Below are 25,730 nucleotides of genomic sequence, written 5' to 3' on the forward strand. Positions count from 1 at the left end.
GACTGGAGACCCACGCTGAATCCCACACCTGAGACAGGTTGTGGCCCCGTCATGACTCTGAGCAAAGGAACAAAGTGGATGGATGCTCATGTAAGCTTTAGCTCTACAACTGTAGAGTTTATCTGGAATCTGTAGCTCAATAATAAGGTCTTTTTCCACCTTTCCCATCAAATTATAGTAATTGGCCGTCACTAAAATCGTAATTCCTCTGTAATTTAATTAATTTCTATTATTATATTTTGAAATTACAATGTAATTATACTTATGTACAATTAGGTAGCTACACTAGAGTAACAGTGACGGCAGATGGCTACCCCTCCCAGAGCCTGGTTCTGCTGGAGGTTTCGTCCTCTTAAAAGGACACCAAAGCGCTTGCTCATAATTGTCGGGCTTTTCACTTTTTTCTGTGTATTATTTAGGTCTTTAACTTAAAATATAAAGTACTTTGAGGCAACGATTGGTGTGATTTGGCACTGTATAAATAAAACTGAACAGTCTTGAATAAGGAGGTAACAAGTTAGATTTGTATAGAAAACAAGGAAATATCTATCTATTTTTCTATTATTTAACTGTCCTTTTTTAACTTATACTTTACTTCAAATTTACTTACAGTATAACTTTTAAGTAATTGTACATAAACATAATTAGGCTACATTATCATGTCAAATAAATCCTGGTTAATTACTCAGAAATAAAGCCCTTAGTCTCAAGCCAAATTATAAAGTGTTACCAAAGACACAGAGACATGTATGTATGGGGTCAAGTACTAACTCTGGGAAAAACGGGAAATAATCAGAAGCCACGAAAACCCCCCACAAAGAAACAAACTACAGAACGCACCAAAGCATGGATAAATAATCTAGTAAATTGTTGTTGACTCAAAAATCCGATGAATGCGCTCTCACTGGTCCGATCCCTGCACACAGAAATGTTTATCATAGCTGGAATTAATATTACAGAGTATTTAATATCTTCATCTTTTGGTTTTGGCTCGTGAGGGTTATTCTCTCTGATGAAGAGGAGGAGGTGCCGAATCAAAGTCATGAATATTTAAACTGCCTCTCAAAACAAAGATAAAGACATTTCCACGCAGACACTCGCGGTCATGTATCCTCCGTGACTTCATTGATGGAGCGGGTAAACACCGCCCCCTGCCCCCCCCACCCCCCACGGTTCTGAGCCAAGAGGCTCTGCGGCAAAATGTCATTACAGAGTGCGCGCTCCGAGGAGAGGCTGCTGCGCTGTTTGCGCCGCTCTCCCACTTCTGCAGGACTTTTTCGTCTGATTTTATTTTCCGAGAAAGAAGCAGAGGAGAATGTCCACGGGTGATGATGATTCAGTGGAAACTAAAGTTTGTGTCACGTGCAGCACCGACTCCGAGCGCGAGCTCCTGCTACGTTTCTCCGTCTGAACGCTCCTGAACGCGGACAGCGGGCTTTGTGCAGCCTCAAGTCCTTCCTCTTCCGCGCCTGGCAGCACCCAACCTGTCCACAGGGCTCCCCGACACCGACTCCTCTCTGGCCCCCGTCATGGATGTGTTCAAGAGCCGACTTTTGGGAATTTCCGTGGCCGTGGCGCACGGCGTGTTCTCGGGCTCCCTGAACATCCTGCTGAAGTTCCTCATCAGTAATTATCACTTCGGCTTCCTCACGCTTATACAGTTTCTGACCAGCAGCACCGCAATGCTCACCCTGGAGACCCTCAGGCGGCTGGGGAAGGTCGAGATCCCCCCGTTCAGCCTGCAGCTCGCCAAGGTAACCAGTGTGACAGGAAGTCTCCACAAAGTGTCTTTATTCACTTTATTCATTTAGAGGCTCGCAAAAATGTAATATTTCTGTTATTTAGATCAAAACTTCACTATTCAAAATGTATTCATTATAAATACACAGATTCAAGTATTTATACTTAGTGAAGTAGTGAAATCAGTTTCACTACTTTTTTAACGCATTTTAACGGATTTTTCTCTAAATCCACGGTCACTCATTTAAACTGCAGTTTGTGAAAGTTACGGTTTGAAATAGAGGAAACTGCTTAATCATCGGCTCAGACCTGCCTCAATAAAACTAATGACTGAATGAAATTTGTTTTAGAGTGGAACATTTTTCTTTAATTACTGGCTGATTGACAAGATACATTAAAGAGACTGCAGTGATGGAACGGAATCATAATCTGGAGGAAGAGCGTAAACCTGAATATGGTACTTTTTCATTCATGTCCCCACTACAATAACTGTAATAACAGACTGTATATTCTGCATGGACTCATTGAGCTGTTACACACACACACACACACACACACACACACACACACACACACACACACACACACACACACACACACACACACACACACACTGTATAACAAAGATGGTTTTCCTTTAAACCCTGTAAGGTTTAATTCAGCAGTCTCTGGGGACGGGCTCAGTTTTTACTACTTCATCATTAAAAACAATGTAATTAGAATAAATAAATGACACCTGCTCAAAGCTTGTGTTTGCCAAAGCTTTTAGGAATAGGAGCTTTTCAGAAATCAACGACTTTTTTGTTCACAAGATTCTTTTTATTCATTAAAAACGTCCAGATCTGAGAACTGAACTCATCATACTGGATGCTTATAGTCTATTTATCTTTATTTTATTATTAATGTTCTTCTTCACTTCAGCTGTATCTTTGAGTTTAAACACTGTATTGGAGCTGCCATCCTCATCATTCATAATTAATGTGAGTTTTTACATAGAACAGGCCTCCCATATCTCACTCAGTGAAACAGGGTATAAACGAGGCATCAGAACAACACAGAGACACGACTGCGGTCATTCCACCTCTGCTTGCATTTGTACGATTCGCCTCCTCGACAGTGAAAAATGATGACAGTCGATGTACATTAAACAGAGGCTGTGGGTTAGAGTCCACTGAGACCCAAGGCGTGATCCGTCGAACACAACGAGTGTTTCTGGATGAAAGTACAAATACTACACGTTCAGGCACAGCACATTAACTCCAGCTGCACTCACTGCTGCTTTAGGAGGCAGATTTAGCTGAGATTTTTGGACTTCAGTGTAAATCTGAGGCATTTCTGTTTTGCTACATTTCAGGGGAAATGCTGTACTTAAAGTGGAGTTCTGAAGTGTAGCGATTTACTGACACTACTACCATAAAAGTGGAGTTCTTTAGTGCAGTGCCCTCAGTGTTTTGGAGTGGTAAATACTGTGCCGCTCGAATATTATCCAGGTATCTGAATACTGACCACACTGCAGAAGCAGTGTCCGGTATCGTAGCTGTGTCCAAATTCAGGAACCACATCCTCCTGTGCCCGCATTTGTAGGCCAATTACATTACAGCGACACGACGAAGACTGCTCAAATTCGAAGACTCCGACAAATGCGCCCTTCATTTCCCCAGATTTGAAGGATGGGTTGGGTGTATACTTCGTGGCCCAACATATCCCAGAATTCATAGCACGGCCCTGCTCAGTTTCCAACAATGGTGGCAGCTAGTTAGTTTTAATATTACTCTTATTATTCTTTCTGGGTCACAAAATAAACGTTTAACATATTTTCAAGCGAGAATGTAGCTGTGTAAACCTCAAATATCTGCTCAGTTTATCAAGACACCGCATATTTTCAAAAGCGCTCCGACGTTTTCGGAGACGTCCGTTACCCACTAGCTCGATAGCGAGCCGGGGGCAAGGCTCACTAGAGCCGGTGAGAACACCGGACTCCCCGCAAATCGTTTTCAAACCCACCGCCGTCTTTCGCTACTCAGGTTAAACATGATATATAAGTCGCTTAGATAACTTAAAAATGTTATCGTTTGGCTTTTTTTTGGTTTTCATTTGTTCCTGAGTAAATCTGTTTGGCTGAGATTAAAGTTATAGTTTTTACACAGCTGAATAAACGTCAAGCAGACAGCTGATTATCAGAAGTGTGAGATGCTGGAGAATATACTCCGGTGTCCTGTTATATTTTAGAGAGCAAGGAGCAGACGGCTGAGTTTATTAAACTTCACCGAAACAATCTGCAAATGTCATTAACATTTAATAAACTATCATCTTGTCTTTATTTTTAGTTAGCACACACCTTAAACACTTAAAGCTGTAAGCTAATGATAGTTATATAAGAGCAGATGCTGCTGGTGCAATAAGCTGTACGTTTTACCTCCAATGGATGATCTGATTAGTCGACTAATCGCAAAAATAATCGGTGACTAGTCGACTATCAAAATAATCGTTTGTGGCAGCGCTATGTAGATGCAAACAAGTTTCATTTTAGTCGCAGAAACATGGAAACACTTCAAGTCTGTTTCAGGCCTGAGAATGTGTGTTTGCATCAGCTTGAGCAGGAAGGAGATTTCTGTTATTGCTCCAGCACATTCAAGATACTCGAGTAAAGTGGTCAGGTCCTCAGTGAAGTGAATGTGTGTTAATGTGTCACCATGGATGCTTGTCTCTTCCTGTCTGTGCAGGAGTTTGCCTCAGTGTGTATCCTCTCCACGCTGCAGTCCACGCTCACGCTGTGGTCTCTGCGCGGCCTCAGCCTGCCCATGTACGTCGTGTTCAAGCGCTGCCTGCCACTCTTCACGCTCAGCATTGGCGTGTGCGTGCTCAGGAACGGCGTGCCGTCTGTCGGGGTGGTGACCGCTGTGCTCATCACCACCGGGGGAGCTGCGCTAGCTGGTGAGCACAAACAAACACTCACACACTTAGTGACAAACTAGTGCACTGAGGCAGTTTAAGGTGCTCAGGGTTCTGTACTGCCCATAGTCCTGTTTATGTCTTTGTTACTAACGTGCTAACAGGTTTTAGCCCAAGTCCAAGAATATTCCACATCCCATTAACGTGCTGACACACACTACCCCACCAGAGCTGCTTGTCCCATTGTCTATCTTTGCATCAAAATGCTTTCCTTCTTTCTCCCCCTTACACCCTTACCTGGTTGCCTTGGACAGCTGCCCTTATTCAAGTCTGGTTCTGCCAGAGATCTCTTCCTTGTAAAAGGCATTTCTGCATTTCCACTGTCAGAGTGCTATTTGTAGTGGATTGTCTCAATTTTGGGGAGTTAACATTTTAAGGTCTTTACTTTGCAATATAAAGTGCCTTGAAACAGATGTTGATTTGCAAAATTAAAAAAATTAAAGAGTGGAGGAGACTCCAGTCATGTCTATTATTGGCAGACTGGTCCACATAGCCTCCGTCTGATTACTTTAAACACCTTCTTAAAGAACAGAGGTGTTAGGATAGTTGCAAAAACATTTTGAATGCTTCTATATCAGTGCTTGTCAGAGTTTTAACATTTTTGGCTTTTCTTTATGCACCTTGGAAGTTGGTGAAGTTGTGCCAGGAACCTGTTTTCTTCTATTTTTGAGCAGCTCCCACAGTCCTATAAGCTGTTGGCTGGTTGGCTTGTAACACCCACATAGCCAAAGCGATGTGCCGTAAACAGATTCTCAAACAGCTTTTAACTTGTGTTGTGTTTGTGGGAAACAATCCCTCACTCTCTTATTCCTAAAGCACAAGTGTTTCAGGTCAACTCCATCTGTCCGTGGTCAAATGTCAAAGGTGTAGCGTGTACTTTTTAAAGAGCCTTCTCTTGCTGTTCATTCATCCCTCTGTTAACTTGTTTACTCTGCCTTTCCATCTTCTTTTAATGTATTTGTTTTTTTCATAAAGGAGAAGAAAATATTGAAGCTGATCCTTAAAAACAACAACAGTTAAAGCTGTTTAAACATTAAGTTATCTGTCTTATACAGATCTTTTAATCATCATTCTCAGCAGTAAATGTTGCCCTTCCATTAGCGATAACGATCCTGAAGTCATAAACAAAAACCTCCACGCACAATTCATTTCCTGGATTAATCCAGTCTGCTGGATGGGGGGTTGCTGGAACATGGACTGTGAACTCTGCAGAATATGAATCTAATGGACAGATTCATCATCCTGGGTTTTAATCTTCATGATAATTACCGCTTCTCGCAAAAAAATGTAAGATGTGCATCTTCCATGCGTCCCTTGTGGATTAGCCAAATCTCTGCAACATTTGGATTGTTTGTCACGTCAACAGTTTGCGTATGAGGCACATCTTTCAGCCATGATTAATATTATGGGGGAGATAGCTTATGACCCCTTCCCCCACCCCAAGTTTAATAAGCCTTTGTGATGGTTGATGTTGTTGTGCAGCGAGTCTTTTGAGCCGAATGTTTTTCAGGGTCTACTTCCTGTTGTATGTTGGCACATACTGTACCTCAGAGCCTTTATTCAGATTTTAAACTTTATTCTAAAAGTTGTAAAAAATATCACACATGCTTAACAAGGGGCAGATGATCACACCAGGAGCACACCTGTGTTTAGTTTGCATGGGGCTTTTATTTTGAAAATCCACTCAATTCTCTCTGCTGAGCTTCTGTGAAAATTATACCTGACCCCATTTTGAATCATATGAACTCAGAAAAGTGCTGGTGAGAATTTTGTGGATTTGTAAGTGCTTAGTGGGCACGAACGGCTTTGATGGCTGCCTGAGATGGAACAGGATCCCCATCCAACTTTACCAGCCCCCCTCTCATCCTTTATCAGGGATGCTACACTCGATTGTAACACCTAGGGGAACAGCTACACCAATTACATTGAGTTGAAAGGTAATAGACCAACTGTGGCGCCTTATACGTGGTGAATTATTTTAGAAGTGGATAGTCATCTCTAAATTTGATTTAAAATAATAGAAAATGCAAATTATATATTCTCTCTGAGTTTAAAGGTGTTTTTATGATAACCCACTGAGCAATGTTTGCACATCCATGAACATATAAAGTAGCTTCTAATGGTTGTTTTATGTGCTTTTAGTGACATCAATTTAAGGAACAGCTAAACATTTTAATAAAAAAACGGATTTTATTAAAACAGCTGGTTTTTACAGCTGCTATAATATAACAATATAAAATGCCACAAAGCAACTCTTGTTGTGATTTGGTCCTGTTTAAATGAAACTGAATTGAATTTAAATGAATTGGAAAATTGGTCACATTCACTCTATCCTGGATTAACATCACTGAGGTGAGGAGGTAGTATAAAAATCCTTCCGCCTACCTGCAGGAATAAATCGTGCATCTATGGAGCTTTAAAGGTGCAAATGCTACAAATGGTTGGTGTTCACTGCTGCTGATCAGAGCGCATTCTGCACCATCACCAGTACTGAAGAATTTCTAAAAGGCTCACATAGAAAAGGGGCCGTGTGGAAGAAGAGCAACATTGTATCGCTGCAGATGATGATGATGGGCCAACAGAAGCATGCGACTGCAACAGTGGAAGTCGTTATGAGTCAGAACCTGATTCACTAAAGTTTGTGGTTTTTAAAAATAATTTTAATACCATCTTTCTCAAGTTCCTAATGAGTTTCATTGTAGTTTTTAGTCTTTTCCTGATTTCTACCAACAAGAAGCGTTTCTAAGTAACAACTTCTGACTTGCCAGCCCAAAGCCAATTACATTAAAAATATCCACAGTCACATGTATTATTGTGTGCTTTAAAAATGCAGCAGTTTTCTAACAGCAATGAGCACCACTTTCTCAAACACGAGGAACTTGTGCATTTGTAAGGGACAGTCAGCAGCAGTGGATGAATCCAAAGATGGAATATGTAAAAAAATGGAAGTGACTGCTGTGTGTTTGCCAAATCTGATGGGCAGGTTGACCAAGTGTATTGGTTGGTTTTCACTGACAACACGAGCACTGACATCACGCTGGCAGACGAGGCTTCAGTTAGTGTAGTTTGTTTTCAGTATGAGAAGCTTCCTTGTCAAGCTTCCAGCATACAGGCTCAGCACAGGATTAATTCCATCTTTCCTTCTTTATCATCTGTCCTCATTCCTCAGCTTTCCCACCTACAAACTCCCACAATCTCCCATCTTTTGATATCACAGATATGCTAAAACACAAGGAAACCTCTCAGACACAGAAGGAGAAGCTGTCTGAGAAATGCTGCTCAACATTTCACAGTAACGTTAAAGCTCTAGAACCCAATGCTGCAATGACACAGACAACGTCCAGATCCCAACACGATCGAAATGCTGTGGAATGAATGAATGCCTGCAAAATTCCTTCACAACCACATGAGAAAATAATGAATTCTTCGAGTATTTGTGCCCGAAGTTCTTTTTATAAGCAATTTAATTACAGGGTGTACTTAAGCTTTCCCCGGACAGTGTGTGGTTTCAGGTTACTATAGCAAATTACCCATCAAATAAACAGACGTCTTGATGAATAAAGAAAAAAAAAATCATCCATTTAACAAAGCACAAAGCTGCTGGGAATTGCTGTTGTGAAGGGACTGGACCCAGTCTACCATCTCTTCCTGACCGGAAGTTGTTTTGACTTCCTAAACTGATCCAACAAGCCCCGCCCTTCAATGTTGGGACGTAGACTTAGCGGGCATCTGAAGTAAGGTGCAGTTGGCACTCGACAGGGTGCTATTGTTTGTTGCCCTGTTACAAAAAGTTGTATTAATATTGATGTAGGCTGTGGATAAAACATACCATATCCCAGTTATACTGAACTTAAAGTTCAGAAAAATATCATGTAAATAAAATCGAGAGAAACTTTACAGATGTTGAAATAAAAAAATGTAAAAACTTGATTTAAATTCTTTCTCCGCAGGTGCCGGTGATCTCACAGGTGATCCCTTTGGTTACGTCACCGGTGTTTTAGCCGTCATCATCCATGCCTCCTACTTGGTTCTGATCCAGAAAACCAGTCTGGACAGCGAGTATGGACCGCTTACCGCACAGTACGCCATCGCCATCATGGCCTCACCGGTATGGAGTGGTGTATTTTCAAACTTTACTGCCATCGTTATTCTCGCTTCTCATTTTGTATTTTTATCGGCTTCTCTCAGGTGCTGCTGGTGTGCTCCTTCATTTCTATGGATGCCATCAACATTTGGTCATACAAGGGCTGGACGGACCCTCACATCACGGTCATCTTCATCTTCTGCATCTTCATTGGCTGTGCCATGAACTTCACCACGCTGCACTGCACCTACATCAACTCGGCTGTCACCACCAGCTTCGTTGGTGTGGTCAAGAGCATCGCCACCATCACCGTCGGTATGTTGGCCTTCAGTGACGTTGCACCCACCAGTCTTTTCATTGGCGGTGTGGTGGTGAACACCATCGGCTCCATCACCTACTGTGTGGTTAAATACTACGAGACAAAGAAGAAGAGCTCGTATGAGGACCTGGAGGTGGCGGGAAAGGACAACGGGCTGCCGGGCAAGCCTTACAGAGAGAAACCTCCGCTGGACGGGAGTGGTCCCACTACAGGATCTGATCCAGAGCAGCCAGAGACAGAAGGAGTGCCGAGCAGTGACGACAAGGAGGAGGCAGCAGCCACGGCCCATTTGGCTAACGGACAGTTGTGGACGGGAGAAGGTGAGAAAGGTGTCAATTCTCATGTCATGACAGAAAAAGAGGCACTGGAGATGCAGAGGGAGCACCTCCACAAAGAGAACACCACTGCTGCCACGTCACTCAGTGATAGCTATGTCGGAGTGTGGAGGTCCATCAGACATCTGCAGTTCCTAAAGAAAGACCCCTTGATCGAAAACATGGAGCAGCAAAGTCCGTGAGGGTGGGACTAAGAGCCGAACTAAAAAAAAAAAAAAGGAAATTAATAAAACGTCAAGGAAACCAGAGAAGAAGAAAATGACTGAACCTCTACTGTATGTACGCCAGGAACCTCTTAGTGCTTACTGAATGCTCGTTGGTCGTGTTCACTGCTGTTGCTTCAATTACCTCGACGAGATCTTTTGTGCCAAAAACTCTGTTTCATCACACAGAAGTCTGAGTGCTTTATTTCTTTGTTGTTTATGAGTGGTGGAGAAAAGTGGATGAAGAGCTTTGGGCAGAGCTGCCCGTCAGTGATAAATCCTGCCTCTCGTGTCCCTCGGCTCAGCGGTGGGGTGGTTGGGGCTAGGCAGCGTGATGTGGATTGCGTCTCCAGCTTGCAGAACAAGAGCAAGCCTTGTAGAAAAAGAGTGCATCTTGTGCAAACTTGAAAATCACACCCATCAGGGAGGAGCTGAACACAACTAAAGGTTTCTGTTTTGTGCTTTGATCTTGTTTCTGATTGGCTGTGGGCATGCGAGCGACTCTATGGCTGTAATCACTCCGGGTTTCTTTGAGTTCGTCCAGCTCAAACTCTGCAGGTCTACGGTCACATTTTACTGCTGGTTTCCTGTTTCTGTGTTTACTTTAGCAACATTAAGTGAAATAATAATCCTGTCATTTCACGCTCCGCTTCTGTCTCATTTTCTTTTCTGTGTCTTTTCCTTAATTTTATATATGCGTTGTTCTTCTACTGGTGGATGTTCACAGAAAACAGCCAAAGTTTCAGAACTAATGTTGGTGTATGTAAAGGTGATCTCTGTGAGAGGAGAGCTCAGACTTCAGAACTTTTTTTTCTATCCTTGGATCTTTATGATGTCAGTGAGCGCAGATATTCCTTGTATGGTCATCTCAGCCTTTCAGTTCAGGCGTTGAGCACAGAAGCCCAACTAGCTATGCTTATGCATTTAACGACAGGGACAGAGAGAGAGAACTAAAAACACTCCAATAGCTTCTTTAAACAGGATCAACTGAAAAACTGCACCATGGCCCAAAAGGAAACACAAGAGCATAATGGCCGTTTTAAACACTTGTATTTATTTTTCATTTTATGCTTTTTTTTGTCAGCTAGGTACATTAAAAAAGGTTTCTTTTTGCTTTATATATTATAAAACAAGATGTTTTCAAATACAAGTAATTACAAGTTTACACAGTATGAATACAATTAAATACAGCTGCAAAAAATGAGACATTATAATTTGAAGCCTTATAGTTCTGATTTCCACTTATTTCACTTTTGAGTCCTTCTTCAGTGACACAATGATTTTAAGTTCTGGTTGCACTAAACAAGCTTTGTGAAGTTCTCATTGTTTCCAGAATTTTTATTTGACGTTTCAAAGTCCGCTGGAGAAATAATTAAAATAATTTTAATGTTGATTTCAGTTCATGTCGAGGCTTGATGTAATTATGGACTGTGATTCAGGTAGCACGCACCACACAGCATAACGTGCTTAAGTGAAAGTACCTTTTCTTCACTTGTCATCACACCAGTGTTATTACAATGACTGGACCGAGCAAGGATGTTCTTCAGGCTAGCTTAAGAAGGCTTTTTCCCAGAGATGTATCTAAGACTATCTAAGACTTATTTATGAGGCTTTTTGTGCCATTTGACTATGACTGGGTGCAGGGTCGGGTGGCTTTAATATTGATGTCTCTTCTTCATCCATAAGGAAGTTTATTTACCAGCAGAGTAGAATGAAAATGAGCAGTTCAGTACACCTAACAATCTGAGATTGATCATCTTGACAGAACACCTGTAATTTGATGACAGCACTTAGTTTTACTGCGGCGCTTCCCCTGAAAAGCGTCTTGGCTCCACAGATCGCACTGTGAATACTTTTTTATTATTTCTACCTCCAGTAGAAATTCGTGCCCACGGGGAGGTCTGTGCAGAGGCATCTGGCACAAAGAAGCCTCCAGTGGCTTTTGTGATATGCATATGAATCCCTTAACGCACACCTTGCTGGAGATTATTTCATTCTTCAAGCCTTCCTAATATGTTATTTTGGGACGGGATTACAAATGGCTCGGGAAAAGATTTGTAGGAGGTGTAAGAAAACGTGGCTTCATGATTAACTGTTGTTCGCCAGATTGGCGTGATTGGATTTGAAGAGAATACTGGTTACAAAGAATTTAATATAATCTGCTTTAAAAACACAAACTGTTCCTCTGACAGCCTCAATAACATCATGGGAGCTAGAAAGAAACAGTGACATGTGCCCCACAGTGTCTGCGTGTGGGTTATGGATAATCAACAAAATAAAAACAGTGAAATCATTTGAAGAAAGCTCATTTTTGCAGTCAGTGACTGTTTGGTTGTGGTGTGATTAGCTCTGGCTTTGCAGAGTAGAACAACAAGCCCAACCTTCCACTGCTCAAAGGTTCAGAAAAGAAACTAAGGAAGCAAAACTATCTGGCCTTGGTGCACCAGAAAACTGGAGAGGCTTGCTGCTCTCCTCCAGGCGATTCGCCGACAGTTTCTAATGAAATCGGTGAAAATCAGCCGCTCTGAGGGAGATGTGTGTGCCACTGAGCCGACCACACGTCTCAAGGAATTATTCAAGCATCCTCCACATGTGGGCTGAGCCGTTGTGGGCAGACATTTTAAAGTAGGGCTTGATGCTAATGATCACATCTGTTCCACTAAATATAACAGCAGATACCAAAGTTTAGTTAAATAACCTTACATAATCTTTTTTTTACATTTACTATTTTATGAAAACATGTAGAAATATTAACAGGAACTTAAAGAAATAGTTTTGGAAGCTCTGTGGATCTAGTCCAGTATCAGTCTCTGTCACGAGGTGCTCAGCATAGCTTATTATTAATATTGCAAGCAGATGGAAACAGCTAGCATCTGCTAAAGCACAGCTCACTGACATGTCGTTTGAGAGTGACTGTGCTCAACATTTTAACATGAACGTGAAGAAACTTTGCCAAAGCAATTTAATTCCCTGTAAAAAATATAGCTTCTGTTTTATTTGTTTATGCTTGTGTAGTAATATAAAAGATAAGATGGTTGTAGGCTGTAACTAATATTATTATTAATAGAAATCCAAAATCATAACTTCTGCTGACGTCTTGTTGTGTTGAAGATAAAAGAGGCAAATCTTTAAACAACGAGACACTAAAGGAAGAGAAAATCTGAATCTTTGTGTAAAAGGTTTATGATACAGTGAACTTTTTCAACACTTTTTGATTATTCTTCCACAAGTTGACTGATTAATCCTAATGTTTTTAAACCACTTGGTTCAAAGGCTGGAAGAATCTTATAAATCTACTAACAACATTTAGCTCGGCACCTGGAGGTGACCTCTTAAAACTACTGACGTCTTTAGAAAGGCACTAACATCAGCACGTCTGTGGTATCACAACATGTTTACTGTTGTGAAAGCTTCACAATCCTTTGGTAAATTCAGCTGCATTAAACACTAACCTGATACTTCTGGTTGAAAGTTTTGTGTTTCTCCTTATCTTCTCTTTTGAGCTTTCCTAGCCTGGATCTTTTCCTGCCTCTGTTGTTTCCCAACAGAGGCAGGAAAGGACTTATAGAAAATGTCTCTGTGACACCTCTAGAGCTGAAAAGCTGCAAAGGTTAGCTTTAACGGCGTCCCTGCAATCAAAGCTGAGCTACAACAGAGACACAAAGACTATTAACACAAACGGGGAGCATTTATCTGCTCTTGTCCAATCTTAGGCTCCTTCACAAAGGAGGAGCTTCAGGCAGGGTGAATTGTGTGAAGAGAAGAAGCTGTCAACCTCTGGTATAGATCGATATTGATTTCTTCCTCACACTCTGCAAACTTCATTTAATGCTACATGAGATGTGATGTCCCCCGGAGCTGCAGAGAGCTGGGTGTGGGCTCTCTGAAAGAGCCTCGCTGAGGTGCCTTGTCGAGATTTAATACTTCAGAAAAGATAAATATGGTTGAAAAAGCAGGACATGTGGATTATTTGTTGGTTTAAAGGTGTCTAGGGGTGATAATGACTCGAAAGCATGAACAATTAGAAGCCACAAAGTGCATGAACGTGTTTGCTATGTAGAGTTTTACAGTTCTTACATTTGAAAATAAAATCTGAAAAACAACCTGAGGCCAAATTAGCACAATAGGCTTATTATTGTTCTTAGCAGGTTAGTTGGTTGTACTATAGTATGTAAATTGTTACCTATGAAAGGTGAAACAGAGTTTGTTTGCTTCCCACTGATTTCTGTCTCAGCATGTAAATCAGGACAGAGCAGGTCAGCCGAACATGGGAAATCCTAAATTCTGGCCGAGTTTAATTTAATATGTGGAAAAAGTAAATCTTACAGTCATTAAAAGTCTCTTATGTTTCCTTTAACTAGAGCTGGATCACTGAAAGATTTTTAGTGAATCTGAACGGATGCAGTAAAATCCAGAACAGCTGAAACATCTGTATGGGTGGCTTTTTGTCACTGTTAGTCTTGTATTGTTGTCTGTGAAAGTACTGTGTGCAACCCCTCACCATCACCATCACAGGTGGATGGAATACTGAGTAGGTCTCTTGTCTATCCCGGGTAAGAGCATTTATAAAAAAAAGTAAACAACAGAACCATAAAGACACAAGTCAAAAAAACCAGGACGTCTGAGCAGTGATGGAGACATTAAGACTGTAGTTCTGAGTCTTTGCACTTTATTCAGTATTTTCTGACTTATTTACAGTATCTTTCTACTAATGCTTTCACTTCCTGAGTAGGTTTAAGGCATTGCAGGCACATGAGAAGTCTGTAGTGACAGATCCCTAACCTGTCTCTGGCATCAGATATGTGTTTTGCAATGTTTTTTTAACATCTGTCCTGAACCTTTCGCTCAACTGAAATAATTCCAATGCAAAAAGAGTTACAATATTTTGAACGAAAAGTCTGACCTAAAACCAATCGGTTGTTGCCTTAATGCCTTAAGGCACAATGTTCCAGTCTGACTCTCCCAACACTGAAACGCCTCATAATACCATCTGTGTCTGGTTTCTGGAGGTTTGTGGGAGTTTCCTTTCCTGAAGAGCCCGTTTCTTCATAATCCATCCAAGATCATGTCACATCTTTTAGTTTTAAACCACAGTGTGTATCAAAAACAAACCATCAGGTGTGAAGTGGGACACAGCAGCATGTTGGAGTTGTGACAAACAGCCCGGTGTCATGAATATTGTGAAAAGAGCTGATGTCTTTAAAAAAAGAGATGTGATGTGTGTTGTGCATGAAAAGTGAGAAATATTTTCTGTCTTTCTATAAAAGAGCTGTCATGTTTTTCTGAAATAAAGCCAGTCTGATATTTCAAAAGATTGTCTCTGGTTCAGGAGGGGCTTGGCATCAGGGGCAGCTACAACTCTTTCCCTGCAGATGTGGTGTGGCTCTTAGTGCACCTACACAGGCCTTTGTCCACTCCTTGTGAACCTCCAGTTTTCTAGAAACTCCTCTCACATGTTTCCCTCCCACTCAACTTTCCTATAACAAGCTTTAAGATACCTTTGTTGAGGAGCGTCGATGATCATCGCCAATGATTCTGGTTACGTACACCAAACTAGACCCAAATATTCTTTTTTGGGAGATACTGTATTAAATAAAATGTTACAAATACAGAATTTACTAAAGTGTAGGAGAAACAAACTTCCTTATTATGTTGAATCTTTTGAGATGCACTAATATGTGTAATTGTAGTGGAGATATCATCTGAATTTCAGGAGCGGGACCACTCCTCCTTCACGCCCCCTCTGGCCTCAGGCTATAAAATCCCCCTTCTCCAATACCTGCAGTTCTCATTTTTATGCCCCACCCTGCCCCCCCTTTTCTTTCCTCTCTTCTCCTCTCCTCTCTTCCTTTCCTCCATTTATTTCTCGTTAGTACATGGGAATCTGCCTGGACCGAGAGCCGTCGCCAGTCCCCTTCAAGGCCTTCCCCAAACCACAGCACTATTCACACTTCCTCATCCCTCATCTCTCATCGTTACCAAGGATGTGGTTCCTGCTAGTGAAAATAGAGATAAAAGTTCCCAGTTCTAAACAAATATTCAATTAAAAACCTAAAATTAAGTCCTTGCAGGCTTTAGGTAACTTATTTGACATTAGTGCGAAACTGGGAACATGTTTGTCTGTTGTATTAATTTCCTTCCACTCTTGGAGAGACTCCATGATTAATTTACTTACAAATCCCTTGTTTAATTAATTTGAGTTATTGGAGTTTGCTGCTTAGGCTGACACTCTGGTTTTTAATTTAAACAGAGCGTAAAGGTGAAAACATAAGCAGCACAGACATAGGATGGAGTTGGGAGTATATTAATGTCTCCTACAAGCTGGCAGATTCAGCTGAAATAATCCATTCAGAAGTAAAACGTCCAAATCACGTCAAACCAAGTTTAACCTGGAAGAGTTCCTTAAATGGTCCTCGTAAATATAGTCCAAGAGTACACAAACACGGAGGCAATGCATGCTGGTTTGAAAATTATATTTCAGTCATGGTCAGATAGTAACACATGCAGAGGCACAGCTTTTATTTATATCGTGTTCATGTTTCCTTCTTTATTTGAACACGATTTTCATTTTTGTGTGCGATGAGGTGAAAGAACCATCAACGTTTCAATTTCAACGCTCACTCCAAAGAAAACTGAAAATCTTTTTTCTACACCAACAAATCTCCCCAGTGGGATGAAACCCTGTTCACAGAGGCATGTACACAGCAGTGTTTTCATTAGGAGACCTTAGCGAGGAACGAGGACCACCACGCAGGAAACTGATGCACAGATTCACATGGAAGCTCAGGGACAGGCTCATATGGTTTTATTATTTGGTGTGAACCATTATGTAGCTTGAGCTGCTGTATGTTTTGTATGTGCTATCAGTGGTCAAAGCATGATGTTTGAATCATGTTATGAAAACAAAACTTTCAGGGATCTTTGCTGGAATCTTGTGACTCGTTATCTGTTGACTGATCCTTTCCCCGAACTCCTCATTTAACTTCCAGTTCTCCAACCTCACCTGACTATTGAAGGGATGAATGAGGTAAAGCCATCCCTGGGTTGTGATGACTTATCCTTCACCTGTGTGCTCCGCCTTCCCACCTTTTCTCACAGGGTTTGTGCAGGTGAACAGTGCTGGGTGTCAAACTGTTTTCCTGTTACTTGCCCTACATAAAAATGACCCAGCATTCCTTTTTTATGGGCAAAAATCACTTGATCTTATTTCACGAGGAAGACAGAATAGAAATGGCAGACCGAACTCCAAGTTTGTCGAAATAATTGTAATCTATTGAATGTCGGTACAAGAACATGGCAGAAAAGATCAAACTGTCCTGTCCAGAACCAATGATCTGTCACTGAAAACGCGACCTCCACCTACCTGGGAGCAACCCATTATCTACGTCAGTAGTGTGACAGTTGACCCCAACCAGTTGACCAAAGTTCAACAAAAGCAGATAACTGAGCCTGAGTCACTGTGCTGTCATCTTTATGCTAACGCTTAGACATCCAACACAAAGAAATACTACATTTGATTTAGTGTTACATTGTTAGCTAAAAATTATACAGACCATATTATTCAGTAACACAAAAAATAATGTAATAAGTAGCGGCTACTGTACTGGTCTGACGCTGATGTTGAACGGCTTGATCAGCGCAGTGTATGCAGTGACTAAAAAACCCTGACTGGGGCCAAAAAAAAATGTGCTGGGCAGCTGGACCAGCTGCATACGTGAAACTAAACACCGACTTCCACATGAATAAATGCTGCTGCCGTCGTCAAGCTGAGATGAAATGAATGCATGGATCACCTCCTCAGCATCAAATAAATGAAGGAAAGGCTTCAGCTTTGCAAAGGCCTACAAATCAGAAAGTGTTCTTAAAGTTGGAAGTGAGGGTAAAAAAATATTAAGTGAGCTAAATTAGATGGCACAGCAGTCCAAAAAAATACAACCAAAATGTAATGTGAGTTAGTGCTGCTGCTGCTAACGCAGGAGGAAGAGGAGGAGGGATGAAGGGATGGAAGACAAGTGAAGAATAAGGAGACAGTTGGCTAAGAGCTCCATCCATCTGAAAACTGTCCTTCAAACACTTAAGTAGGACACACACACATGCACACACACACACGCCCGTTCAGCTATCTTAGTGAGGACCTTTATTCACATAATGGTTTCCCTAGCCCCTAACCCTAATCATTAAAAATGAATGCCTAACCCTTACCCTAAACTTAACCATAACCTAATTGTAACCCTGACACTAAAACCACATTTTGAGCCTCAAAAATGCCTTCAAATTTGTGAGGACCGGTTTGTGTGTCTTTACAAGTGACTGTCGGTTCTCACAAGTATAGTAGAATGCAGATTTCGGTCCTCACAAAGATAGATAGACAGGAACACACACACACATGCATGTAACTGTATAATTTGCAGGTTGTCTTTTGATAATGGGAGATTTGCAGTGACTGAACATCTTTGTTTGAAGAGGAGGAAGACTTTGAATGAGAGTATGAAACCAGGTGTGAAGGCTATATCACTGAGGAGGAGGAGGAGGATGTTTTTGACAGCTTGTTTTTATCTTTTCGGTAAAACTGAACTAAATCTGGCTCACATTCAGGCAGAAACCAACAGGCAGTGATTTTACTTGTGCAGTGGCTTCCAGACCTATTTTGGGATTAGTTTCTTGGCTCTGTGATCATTGCCCTGTGAACCGTTTTTTTTTTTAAGTACTCTTCTTGAAAGGTTATTCATAATAAGCAGAAATAGCTCAAGCATAATACTGCATTACATAGCAGAAGAGTCAGGATACAAGCCTTTTTGGATGTAATGTTCAAAGAAAACCGTCAAATCTGGAAGCTGAGAGTTTTTAATGTGACTTATTTCGAAAATAAAATGCTGGAAACTAAAAATCTTTCAAAACAAAGCAGCCAAATGTCCCAGTTTAAACATAAGTTTAGTCGTCACACCGCAGCGGGACGAGGACCTTCAGCACTGTTTGTTGTTTATACATGAAGAATAATGAGGAAATTGATGTAACATGGCTTTTAAGCTTTCCTGCTCAAATCCATGTGTTTGCGGAAAAAAATACTAAAATATGTAATGACGGAATAAAGAGCAACACACACACACACACACACACACACACACACACACACACACACACACACACACACACACACACACACCACCTCGACTGGACTGGGTGACAAAATGAGTAAAAGTTTGTTACATAAGTGATGTTTATTCAAATACTTGACTTCACGAACTTAAAAGGCTTCTGCATTTTGCAATGATCTTTGTATCCAATGACCCTTAAATATATATTCTCATAAAAACAAACCAAAATTTTCTTAAATGTGTTTTAAAGATTAGAAATGCACAAATTTATAAAGAATTTGTCTAATTTATATATATAAACTTTTTCAGGAAGTCAAAAACAAGAGTTGTTGTTAAAAAATTTGTTTCCTTCAACACATTTTTGAGAATGTAGTTTAGGACCCGGTTACGCAGGCCTAGAGGATGGTAGGTGACCATTGGTATCTAAGGAAAAATGTGTATTTCCTGACTGGTGAGGGGTTGGTGGCAGTCTTTTAATGACACTGATTTCAAAGTAGTACACAGTGCTGCACTAAAAACCTGCTTGTGATTGCTTTGATCATGGCCACTGGACACTAGGTTGTTAAAAAAAATATCAAAACAAGACATCATGACTTCAACAACGGTAAACCTTGTAGAGATTCTGCGACCATGATTAAACATTATTGCACGGTACTGATGGACTCTTACAGTGTGCAGGTACCCTAACCAAACCAAATCCACCTGAGCTGTTATTTGGTCTTAAACAAATGTAATTTGAAAATTTCAGGTTTAATCTGAAGATGACAGCATATTCTGAATGCCTGCCAGAAATGAAGCCAATCCATCCAATACTTCACGAGACATTAAATTCAACTGCGGACCCTCACCCTCCTTATCCTCTGGGAACGATGAATGCCTGTCCAAAAAGAATGGCATCTGAGCGATAACATTTATGCCGGAATAAATAATAAAATAAAAACAAGGAAGAATTTTCAAGTAAAGGTTCTGGCATGAAAACCAAGATCAGTGGCAGGTAACTGTGAGCATCTCCTCTCCAGCAGCCTGCAGGTGAACTGAGGTAAAGTATTGATTAAGTGGAGAGCGATCAACATCAGCAGTAATGTTTTGCAGCTGGCGAGCTGCAGCAGCACTATACACGCTGAATGATTTCACACAGTTAGCAGCTCCAACACAAAGACATCGTCATTTAGCTGACTCGACTCCGAGTCACAGTTTGTTCCAGAGACTGAAGCCCAAAGAAAAAGCTTCACACTGCACAAGTTTAACATTCAGGGAGACACTTCAAAGGGATCTGCACCAAACACCGAGCAATATTAACAGGACTCCTCAGTGCTCGATTTAGAGGACTTCTTCTTCTTCTTCTTTTTTTAAAATTTATGATGATGTTCCAGCTCTCATCTAAAAGGCTTCTTTGTTTCTAGAAGCTGTGGAAGTCTCAGGTATTTAACCTCTGGAGGATAAATATGCAACATTCCCTTTCGCATGTTTGCCATATAGAGAATCAATTAAGTGGAGCTTCAAGAAAGTTGCTGTTAGTGAGTTTGTCCCTATTCGAGGGATTATCCTGACGAGTCAGTTAGTGGAATTATAATCCGATTCTCCCTTTTTTTCTTTTTATGCTTCAACTAAATTAATCAGGATAGTAATGCTGGAGCAGGCCACACAGAGCAAACTGGTGTCCTGCTGCAGCTCGAGACAGTGGGCATGCTCCACGTATGCAAGTATTTTATTTAAGAAAGTTTGGGTGGATCTTCTCCTGTGGCCGTCTGTGCATGGGTGTACACGTGTCCACACATGAAACAGTCTGTAGACTAAAAGGACGGAGACACAGCTGAAGGGTCTGATAGCAGCGTGGAAAAACTCACGACTGAGCAGCATGTCAGACTGCTCTGAGCTGAAGGTCTGAAAGGCAGAATTACAGGCACAGTGAGCAGCTTGATCCGGTCACGACCACTTTAAAATAAAATCTTACATTATAAGAAAAAAACCCCTAAACAATGGCCACAGTGTGCTGCACAGCCCTGTGTGTAAAGCTTAGCTGTATTGTGTGTTCATCACAGGCAGCAGTAGCATCCAGCAGATAATGTCTCCATCAGTCCAGGCACACATCATCGGCAGCGCGCTGAACTGTACAGAGCTCAATACAGCCAACACCATTACACACTGCATCAATAATGACAGGACACCGCAATACAGAGACACACATCCACAGGAGGAACACAAAGATATGAACCCCACCCCCACACGGCCTTCAGAGAAACGAGACAACCGACCTGGACCAGAAAACATTACAACAAAGAAAGAAGTGTCGAAGCTTTGGGTGGTCATTTAGTGACTTCGTTACAGGCGCTCATATTAATTGGTTACATCCATCTGTACTCATTTAGCATTTACCTTGAATCAATGTGTTTCTTTTGATCTTGGTTTTGCCTTTTTTTTTGCATCTTTTAGTTGTTACCATTTTTATTTGTATTGTTTTGTGTCTTTGTTTTTCTTAACAGTCTTTTTTTTAAGATGAGTTTCTCTCTTTGTTTTTTTGTGTTCTCATTTTTTTCATTTAGTCCAGTTATTTGAGTCTCCAGTTTTAATGGAGCTCTAATTCACTAAAAATGGTGCCATTTTAGCTTCTTTGGTAACTTGTTAGCTTCTGCCAACTTCTACTGATAGATGATGCGCTCTGCTTTCTTTACGTGGTTGGTTGACTGCAAATCTGGTTAGCTAATGTTTGACTCATAGTAAACTACCTGCTGTCAACCTTATTTATATTCTTTGATGGTTTTTGGAGGAATTTGTTTAATGGAAATTCCAAGTACTGATAAAGTAAATTAATGTATTCAATTCAATTTTATTTATATAGTGCCAAACACAACAACAGTTGCCTCAAGATGCTTTATATTGTAAGGAAGGCCCTACAATAATACATAGAGAGAAAAACCCAACAATCATATGACCCCCTATGAGCAAGTACTTTGGCGACAGTGGGAAGGAAAAACTCATGACCTGTACTCCAGGAAGTACAGGTCATGAAGGAGGACCTGCAGTCCTACTCACACTATAAACACAAGAAATCGTCCAGGATCAGAAATCTTGTCTTTCTTTTAAAGACTCTGTGTATTCAATTACAGATTTTACTTTGGTTATAGGCTCAATAACCTCTACCAACTTTAAATAGAGACTTGATCCCCAATACCAAGTCTTAACCATCAAACAGCTGTTTGGAAAAGCAGAGATTAAAGTGCAATCCAGTTTTTTAGAAAGATAGAAAAATTAGACGAGGATACACTGATCTGTAGCTCACCTGCTGTGGTGAGGATTTCCTCTGAGAGCGGGAGCTGTCACACAGAAGCATGAGTCTGACAGAGGCGAACAGACACGTTAGCTCGAACTAATCTTCCGCTCTGAAGCACGCTTCAAAAACAGTTATACCATCGTCTGTAGATGGAGGTGCTTTACTGTAACAAAGATTGATGTAAATCCCCAACAGATGAAACAGATTAATTTAGGATTTAAAGTAACAAAAAAAATCTGCCTGAAGTTTGGAGGATATTTGGACAGAATTTGACTTCTTTAAAGGGTTTTTTACTGGCCTGGGGTTCCATCAGACGACACAAGGACATGAACAAACAAAGGGAGCAGTCAGATAGAGAAACTGATCCCCTCGAGTCTCAGCTATGGTTACACTGTGAGCTCTGAAGAAAGATCGCAGACTGAGAGTCACGCACAGGCTCGTGGTTCACTGCTGGAATATAGTTCACGAGCTCTCCTTAGATTAAAAAAAAAAAGAGGACACGATGGAAGGACAAACAATGGAGGAGTTACTGCTTTCTTATCAAAATGATGGTTCAGAGTTTGGAGCTTAAACAAGTTGTTTATTTGCACACCTATTTTACTAACTGAAAGTCTGGGCTGACACCACTATCAGACTTTTATACTCGAAGAAGAGTTTGAACTCTTTAGATTTTTATCATCTCTTCATCAGATTGTTAACCTTTAGATTAACGTGACACTAGATAAACATTAAGATAACTGTTCACAAATGTCATCTTAAAATGCCAATGGCGGTCAGCAAGGCTGATTTTGGCAGACATGTGCAGCACTACATTTTACAGAACAAAGAGCCAATTGAATGCCATTTGTATAACTACAAAATATGATTAACAGGCGTAATTTTTTGTTGAAACACTTTTTTAAATACGGAATGATTTACTAATAAATTACTACATTAATAACAATAAATAATTTAATAATAATAAATTACTATCATTACTACATATTCACTTCAGAAAACAAACCATTAATCATTACTAATAAACTAAAAGATAAAATAATTATCAAATATGTCTAATGTTTGTGTACATGTCATGTATGACAAATCCAGCAGGTCTTCCAAAAGATAGATTTACTTAAAACTGTTAAATAACTCTTATACCAACGTGTTGAAACACTGTAAACAATGCTTATTCAGTAAAATGTTGTTCTATAGTCATAATTATTTAAAATAAAGTTCTCTTTGATGATATCGTACCTAAGGTTTTCCAATAAAAATATAAAGGGTCAGTAAATGCTCTTTGACAAACGACAAATTCATGGAATAACGCGACTGGGATTTGTTTCCAAAGCTTCTGAAGCCAAACTGCTGACACAACCTCAGTCCTACAGCAAAATACTCATCTGTGTTCTTATCAATAAATCACCATCTACTTGTTCCCCATGCCGGAAAAAAAAAAGCTGAACTTTGTGAGATAAAAAGCAAGATATTTTTTTAACGTTGCTCTCCTGCTGATCAGGTGATTTATGGTCAAATGTTGCCACTGTTGCCGCCTGCATGTCTGTGCCTTCAGGAGATTTGGCAAAGGAGCAGCTGATCCAATCACAACTTTTTAAAAGATCATATTTTTCGTCATTTTTCTTTTAATTGAGTGAAATTACAAGGAATAACTCAAAGGACAATCTGTGCTGATGAAATATCTGTTTAGGCTTTAAGACCAAGATCATTTTCAACCCTAAAATGATATAAACCTTTTAGTAGTAACTAAATGTCCAATTGCATTTATTGGAAAATTATGTGTTTGAAAAATTGGGTACTGTCTATTTTTTACATAAAATGCTGAATTTAGTATTTAAATCTGCACAAAACGCATATGAACCTTGGTCGTTTGTAGAATTAATTTTGGTTGTCTGTCAAACTTACAGTTAAAGTCCATTTACAGTCAGTCTTTCCAAAATGCTCTTATCCCGGTGCATTAAATATTTCCACTGACCTCCAACCCGGAGGAGATTCCCAGAGCTCCTGTAATGTATTTTGGTGCTACTGAGGAAATACATTTATAAAACCTGAAAACAAGTCAAAAACTTCAGGAGACTAAATCAAAGAATTAAAAGGCAGAGCAAAAAGCAACACATTATTGATACTGTCAGATTTATTCTGTTTCATGAGACAGTGACAGCAGATTTAGTAATAACCAACATTAGTGTGTTTCAGGCTTCAGTGATGAGGACTCCCTTCTCTTCATCTCAGCCAATCAAGTGCCAAAGTGTTTCCCATGCTTAAAAATATTTTTCTAAAGAAGTTTGTTAAGTTCCATAAAAGCTTTGTGTATAAACAGAAGTTGTTGTTGCTAAGCCCACTTCACCACCACTGATAAAAGCTGATTATGCAGACTTAATGGTGCCACTTTACCAATGGGGTCCAAATTGGAGCTTGCACCCCTTAATCATTTTGACGGATGTGCCAGACAATAGTGTGCTTACATCTTTATTTCAGCACTCAGGGGAAGGCCCCTTCCTGTTTAAGCATGGCAGTGACTCAGTTAACAAATCCAGGGCCATCAAGGAAAAGGTGGATTTCCTTTTGTGTGGAAGAAACTGCTGTCCATCCAGTCAGCTGGCTCAGTGCTGGACCTCACTGTTACTCAAATGTATGTAATATGAACGAGGGTTGATCCCAGCAGCAGGTTCAACACCTGCTGGACAGACTCCAGATGAGTGGAGGTTAATGTTACACACTTGTGTTGGGTCCCAACTTTATGGGATGATTTATTAATGAAGGCTCCCGGCAGCAGGAGTCAGGAAGGCTTTCATTCATGGGGATTAAAAGGAGGTCAGCAGGTAAAACATTAATGTCTCCTTGTTCTCTTTCTGCCTGTCAGTGTAATTTCACACATCCATGTGTTTCAGGCTCATCACTCTGAAAAAGCAGCTCAGTTTGATTAGCCACACAGAGAAACCCCCATCCTGCATGTTTCCTGCAGATAGGCACGAGTGTGTGCTGCTTCACTTTTCCACCTGCAGTTTCTCATTGAGCATGGTCACAATTCGAAGCTTAAATCCTATCCAAGCATCCAAATACTCCCTCTTCATATGAAATGGAGGTCTAAGTGCTGCAGAAACTGACCTTTAGTTTACCTCAACGATCACATTAAGGCAGTATATATGTACTGGAATACTTGAAATCAAGTTACAGGAAAACAGCATCAGGATGACAAAAGTCAACTCGTCTGAATCTTTTCTTTCTGGGAATGTCAAGATTTTAACTAGATTGTAAATCAAATTTAAAGGTTAAGGCTGATAATAATATCCAAAGCTCTGTCTGACTCTCAGTTCTAGAAAATGGGAACATGAAACACTTCTATAATTTGCAAAATCTGTTTTTATATCAATATCTGTCTAACGTGACAGCTATTATTTGCAACTTCCTGTTGGCTCGATTAAAATACACACACACACACACACACACACACACACACACACACACACACACACACACACACACACACACACACACAACCTAAGTCACACTCACAATGTCACCAAAGACATCCTACAAACACTTAGGACCCTTAACCCTGAATCTCTCCAAAAAGAGTCTTCAGTCTTCAAGTACAGAGAGGCTCTTCACAGCTACAGGAAGCCTTTCAGTACAAATACAAAGGTACAACTCAGCGGTCTCTGTTTGTGTGCACTGTCAATACCACAATATGCATTTAAATTAATGATCACTGCAGACAAACAAAGGACAGG

At 40.5% G+C, this 25,730-nt stretch overlaps 1 protein-coding gene across 1 annotated transcript; it reads left to right on the forward strand.

Moving 5' to 3' along the window:
- Positions 1–1,196: 1,196 nt before the first annotated feature.
- slc35d3 (solute carrier family 35 member D3) lies at positions 1,197–14,945 on the forward strand. The gene is made up of 4 exons (XM_026143438.2): positions 1,197–1,754; positions 4,464–4,674; positions 8,643–8,800; positions 8,881–14,945. The coding sequence occupies exons 1-4, from the start codon at positions 1,530–1,532 to the stop codon at positions 9,610–9,612; spliced, it is 1,326 nt and encodes a 441-aa protein (XP_025999223.1). The 5' UTR covers positions 1,197–1,529; the 3' UTR covers positions 9,613–14,945.
- Positions 14,946–25,730: the final 10,785 nt, after the last annotated feature.

This window comes from Astatotilapia calliptera, chromosome 15 (genome assembly GCF_964374335.1).
Source record: "Astatotilapia calliptera chromosome 15, fAstCal68.1, whole genome shotgun sequence".
Lineage (NCBI taxonomy): Eukaryota > Metazoa > Chordata > Actinopteri > Cichliformes > Cichlidae > Astatotilapia > Astatotilapia calliptera.